The sequence below is a fragment of the Trachymyrmex cornetzi genome, unplaced genomic scaffold, assembly GCF_001594075.2.
Source record: "Trachymyrmex cornetzi isolate Tcor2-1 unplaced genomic scaffold, Tcor1.1 scaffold182, whole genome shotgun sequence".
NCBI lineage: Eukaryota > Metazoa > Arthropoda > Insecta > Hymenoptera > Formicidae > Trachymyrmex > Trachymyrmex cornetzi.
Window position 1 is genome coordinate 78,490 of NW_017296441.1, and position 6,128 is coordinate 84,617.

General features: G+C 34.4%; 1 protein-coding gene across 5 annotated transcripts in view; it reads right to left on the minus strand.

The window, feature by feature from the left end:
• Prp4k (Pre-mRNA processing factor 4 kinase) overlaps nucleotides 1-5,286 on the minus strand; it is an 11,696-nt gene extending 6,410 nt beyond the window's left edge. For all 5 annotated transcript variants that reach the window (XM_018504836.1, XM_018504835.1, XM_018504834.1 and 2 more), the window contains exons 1-10: nucleotides 5,097-5,286; nucleotides 4,770-4,940; nucleotides 4,336-4,585; nucleotides 3,393-3,895; nucleotides 2,639-3,278; nucleotides 2,192-2,536; nucleotides 2,006-2,091; nucleotides 1,762-1,908; nucleotides 1,540-1,693; nucleotides 1,209-1,461 (exon numbers count right to left, since the gene is read on the minus strand). In XM_018504836.1, the coding sequence (XP_018360338.1) occupies nucleotides 1,209-1,461; nucleotides 1,540-1,693; nucleotides 1,762-1,908; nucleotides 2,006-2,091; nucleotides 2,192-2,536; nucleotides 2,639-3,278; nucleotides 3,393-3,895; nucleotides 4,336-4,585; nucleotides 4,770-4,940; nucleotides 5,097-5,101 (2,554 nt within the window). In that variant the 5' untranslated portion in view covers nucleotides 5,102-5,286. The remainder of the gene's footprint in view (nucleotides 1-1,208; nucleotides 1,462-1,539; nucleotides 1,694-1,761; nucleotides 1,909-2,005; nucleotides 2,092-2,191; nucleotides 2,537-2,638; nucleotides 3,279-3,392; nucleotides 3,896-4,335; nucleotides 4,586-4,769; nucleotides 4,941-5,096) is intronic.
• Nucleotides 5,287-6,128: the final 842 nt, after the last annotated feature.

Below are 6,128 nucleotides of genomic sequence, written 5' to 3' on the forward strand. Positions count from 1 at the left end.
GACGGGCCTTTACAGACTGTACATATGCGTATATAGATGAGAGCGCGCACACACACATCTTACGATTCTCATTAAACTGCCTATTTCAGTTTAGCGCAAAATGAAGTCGAAGCTAATACTCGCGAAATCATTGTACGTAGTTTACTAAGATTGCCAATCAAGCATTGCAAGATATAAATCATTAATAGAATGTAACACAGTCGAAATATAAATAGAGATATCGATAGAATGTAACATAGTCGAAGATTAACAATGCTAACGTACATATCATTAATTAAAAAGATATTACATGTTTGACATCTGCATATATTGGAAACAATCATGTAATATACGACATTGCTTTCGCATATGAACATGGAACAAAATTGTATTTATAAATAATATTAATATTAATCGAAAAATCCTCTACCATTTTGCAATTTTCGCAGTAATTACCGAGATATGAATTAGTAAAGATCGCTAAATAGCACGACCTACCGCCAAATACAGGCGTGTGACAAGATAGGACCATGATGGAAGAAACTTCCACCATGTTTACTACCACGACGGAATTAAACAAGATTAATTCTGTCATGGTTTACTGCAACCAACCTTGGCAACACATGAGCGGCGAAAGAAAACATCTCTGCACTAGACGATTGCATTTCAAAAAGCTGTGTTCCAAAATTAACTGCCGACGCTGAAAATGCTACAGTTTACGTTACGTGCACTATAGGTATTCAGTACTAGCAGTAAATTTTGGAACACAGCCTACGCAATGGTGGGCACTCATGATTACCAAGGGCGGTATCATGCCGCATGTTTGCATTTGGCGATACGACCGCCAGGCAGATATACACTTATTCAGCGATCTTTAAAAATTAATATCTCAGTAACTAACTACGTTTACATGACTCGATTTATGCCGAAGCTAATAACATCGATGTTATGAAACTGGCTAATCATAGCTGTTTCTCTGAAGAATAAAATGACTGTGATTGGTCAATTTCATAAAATCGAACCGTACGTAACATAGTCCATAATGTAAAAATTGCAAAATAATAGAGGACTTTTCGATTCAGTTTAGTCCACTTTATCTACCCATGAACGATTGTTACATTTAATATCAAATACCCTGTATACATATATACATATTTTTAGTAATATATGTATATATATAAAAGATCGAATAGCAATAATTAGATTTTGTAATAAAGTAAAATACTTACTAATTTCGGGTGCACGATAAAACCTCGAAACTAAATATGGTGTTATTTCATTTTCGTGGGCGTGTGATGCAGAGCCAAAATCACAGAGTTTCAGCACTAGTTTGCTTTCACTGACTAGAATATTATCCGGTTTGATGTCAGCATGCAGAATATTCGCACGTTTTAATAATTTTAGTGCTAGAAAAAGTTGCTGCGTATACGATCTTACCGCTTTAACGTGTAAGCCAACGTCTTTGCCATATTTCTTTAAAACCTGCCCAACAAACATGATTATCGCGATTTAATCGTTCTAGATATTGTAAATTTTATACGAATAAAAATATGTACATACCTCTCTTAAATTCATAGCTAAAGGTTCGAAAACCATACACAAATGATTTTTGTGAAAAAAATGCCTAAATAAACGCAAGCAATGAAATCTATCTTCCGGATCAGCGTCATTCAGCTTTCTAAGAATTTCTAGCTCCTTTAAACCAGTTCTGTGCCTGTAAGAGTAAAAACAATATTATATACTGCAATCGACTCAAAATCGGAAATGTTGTATTATGCTTACATTATTTCATTGTTCCTTATAATCTTCACAGCTACGTCCAAATTTCCTCTAGCGCTGTCTCTTGCTCTTACTACGTTACTAAATACTCCTTGACCTGTATATCCATAGACTACATATCGTGCATCTAGCGTTTCTCCAACACGCACTCTGAGAAAAAAATTACATTGTTATTATTAGAGTTTTCAAGCTGATCATTCGTTTTTAAATTAAAACAATGACGTAGGACAAAGAATATGTAACTAACCGATAATATCCTTCGGCATCGTCCCAATTATCTGTCAAACTAGGATTGTCTGGTCCTCCTTGACGTTTTCCTTCAAGCGTAGGACTCTGGATAATAAGAAATTAGGTAAAAGATAATAAGATCTAGAGAGCAAAGAACAAAATAAACATATTAATAAAGAGAAAAATCAAATAAAATAAAACATACATTAAAATCACCAATATTATCTGCTTCTGCGAACATGTCCCATTCGTTCGATTTTTTTGAAGGTTGCTTTTCTTCTTGTTTAAACCTTTCAGACATTTTGATATTCCCAGTTTTGTCAGGCTCATTAAGTGGCGTATCCTCAAATCTGGACTTTCTTTTTTTGGCTGGAGGCGGAGATTCTAGTTTTTCTGTAGGCAGTGGTGGAGTATGGCTCTCCAAAACGGATTCATTATTATTAGTTGGTATATCTACAGATTTTTGCGATATATTAGATTGGCTTTCTGGAGAACCAACGACATTAATGTCGGCAGACATATTTGAATCTTCATTTGGTCCACTTAATCTCTGTAGAGAGAAAAAGATGTGTATTGTGATTATAATCAATAATCAAGTAACATATATTTAACGGACATATGTATGACATTGACGAGAATATGTATTACTTACTTTGAGCAATTCTTCTCTTTGCTTTCGTCGACGTTCTATAATAGCTTCTTCATCCTCTTCTTCTTCGATATCGATGTCTTTGATGTCCTCTTCACTCGAACTATCTGAATGTTCTACTTTGAGACCTTCCGATAAAGAATCCTTATACTTATCATTGCGTTCTCGCTTGCTATTTCTGTCTCTATCCTTCTCACGATCTCTAACATGATCCCTGACTTGTTTATCTCGATCTCTACGAGTTCGAGAAGGAGATCTGGATCTTTTATACCGATCGTTTCGTTCTCTTTCTGATCTGTTTCGAATAGGGCTACGTGATCTTCTTGCAGTACTGCGAGATCGATCTTCAATTCGATGATCGTGGTACCGGATGTCTCGTCGATCACGACTACCGTCATGTCGATCTCTATTTCCATACCGATCTTTGCTTTTGCTATCCCTTTTGTCGCGACTAGCATGACGACGAGGCTCTCTACTAGATAATCTATCACGACTGCGTCGATCGTGACTAATGTGACAATCTCGGCTGTTTTGACGTTCGCGACTTGCCAATCTGTCGCGACTTTTGTTATCTGAACTTTTTGTCTCGTTATTAGTTTTTGTACTATGACGGGAAGATTGCTCTCGTTTTCGGTTTTCATCTCTATATACATTAATTGTTAATATAATACTATTTTAACATTTTTAAGATAAATTATATTAAATAACGAATAGTAGAACAAAACAAATAATAGTAATAATAATTTTTCCCACTTACCGTCTGTCTGATTCTTTTTTCCGTGTCTCATCCCTTCTTGATAGATCCTTACGTCTCTGCTGATCATCGTCAATTTTTTTGTTGGATTCGTCTTTTCTCGTTTCTTCTTTCTGCCTTTCACTAGTTTTTCGCGAAGATCTGTCATCTCTTCGAATTTCTTCTCTTTTTCCTTCTTCTTTAGGGCGGATTTTCTCATCTCTTTTCCTATCAAAATCTCTTTTCTTATCTTTATGCAGTTCACGAATTTTTCTGTCTCTAGTCATATCAACTATAACACGTCTTTCGGTTTTTATCACTTTCTTACATTCTCTACTGCCTGATTTACTTCTACCTCGTTTCTTCGGTATATCATTAGTATCGCTATCATCTTCCACAAGTATTACATCGGGCGTTTCCGTCATTGTTTTTGTTTCTTCTTCTTCTTCCTCTTCTTGTAACTCTTTATCGTCACCCTTTTCAGATTCATCCGAGAGATATTGTACTAAACATGCTTGCAATCGTTCCTACACATTGTACAATGTAATTACAGTAGATACAAATACTCATGGAAGATGTTTCATTACCACTGGATTATGCATCAAATATATATGCTGTGATGTATTTTAAAATTATACACATATATATTCATAAATAAATCCATATCATAAATCCATATCTGGTCACATATATTATAACATGACATAGCATATTTTATAAAAAAAGGACAAGTATTTTTCTTTAATTTATTATAACATAAAAAATAAGATTTAAATGATATGTCTATATTCATATTTTCTCATGTTTTGGATTAGGATTCTGCATAATATTTTTATATAGTTAAGAATTACTCTATATTGTATACGTACTATAAATATGTACGCAATAGTGTATGTGTGCATGTGTGTGTGTGCGTAAACATCATATTCTAGAATTATTCTAATTAATCATAAAAATTTTTATGTACCTTTTGTTTCATTAATTCTTCGAGATCAATATCATCTTCTATGATTGTACAATCCACTTCATCGGAATCAAGATCTATCAATTTTTCATCTTCACTTTCTTCCGTAGAGACAACTTCTAATATAGAAGTTTTTGTTTTTCCATTCATACCAATTTCTTTATGCACTACATTGGAGTTTATTTTCTCCTCCATAGTACCATTTTCTATATTTCTATCTCTTTTCTGTCTTTTGTGTTTTTTGTGTTTTCGTCTACAAAAAGGTATAATTATAATTTTAATCAATGTATTGCTTAATTATATTATATATTGGATGTTTTCCAGAAAGAAAGCAGTGTAACATAGTGAATTATTAAATCCTTGTTGTTTACTAACATTAAACAAAGATGAAATAATTCACGTTACACTATGTCCTACTAAAAAAAAATATTCATTACCTTTCTTGCTTATCCAATCGTTCCTCGTCTCTTTCAATTAATTTTTCCTTCTTATGCTTATGATGCTTATGTTTTCTTTTTTTTTTCTTTCTTTGATCAATTACTTCATCTGCATCAGAATCTAATCCTAAAGATTCTCGCTTACACTCAGGACCTTCTAAATCTGATGTGCTGCAATTATGTGTCGAAATAAATATCGAAGTAAAACAATTTTTCGTGATAGAAAAAGAATATATTCATTTTTCTCCATTCTTTCATCAAATCGAGAACAAATCTCTCTCTGTTGCTAATGCGATATTAAATTAGGTTTTTGCACAATTTACTTACCCCATAATGAAACTTTAGTAAATAATTAATGGATGAAACATAAAATCACTACACAAAGCAATTCCAACGATCAAAATGATTACAATGATCGCGATCAATAATGATCCGTAACAAACGCACATATACAGGAATTTCTCAATGAGACGCCATTTTGCAAGTTCTATCCATAGTGGAAAGTGGAACTGGTGGACAGTGGTGGAAGAAGACAACTGCCCAAGATGCTATTGCGCATGCATACATTAAGGCCCGTCTACAATACACGGAGTAAGAAGTAAGAGTAAGAAATTGACCAATCACAGTCGAATGTGTGAAGAATAATCGACTGTGGTTGGTCAATTTCTTACTCTTACTTATTACTTCGGCCGCGGTCCGATTCACGCTTAAGGCCCGTCTACAATGCACGGAGTAAGAAGTAAGAGTAAGAAATTGACCAATCACAGTCGATTATTCTTCTCACATTCAACTGTGATTGGTCAATTTCTTACTCTTACTTCTTACTCCGTGTATTGTAGATGGGCCTTTATAGCGTGATTAGCGCGCTCAACGGTTGCTTATGGTTGGTCCATTTCGTGCTTGCAGCGCTAGTGTGAACACAGTGACGTCATAGTTACATAGCACTCACGGTGCTTAGAGTGCCCTAGATGAAAGGTGAGGCACCGTGAGCGTCATGATTACGTGACGTCAGAAATGAGGGAAAAATAACGATTTCGAACATTTCAGAAAGAAAGGGCAAGCTGAACACGACAAGACGGCTGCGTTAGGGTCGTCGGGTGAGATATCTATCTTTTTAGGTTATAATATAAGTCCTGCATATAATAGAAAAGATTAAGAACTTCCCAAATATAGGAATAAATATTAAATATTAGAAATAAAAAATTAAAGGAAATGAATGTGTAAATGCTTAAGGGGATGCTGGAGCGAAGTTAATCAAGGTCGATATTACAGGTTTTCATTTCCAATGTATAAGATGCTTACGCCCTCTGGGTTAACATGATCATGCAGGAAATTCGATTGATTAATTATCGATATTTT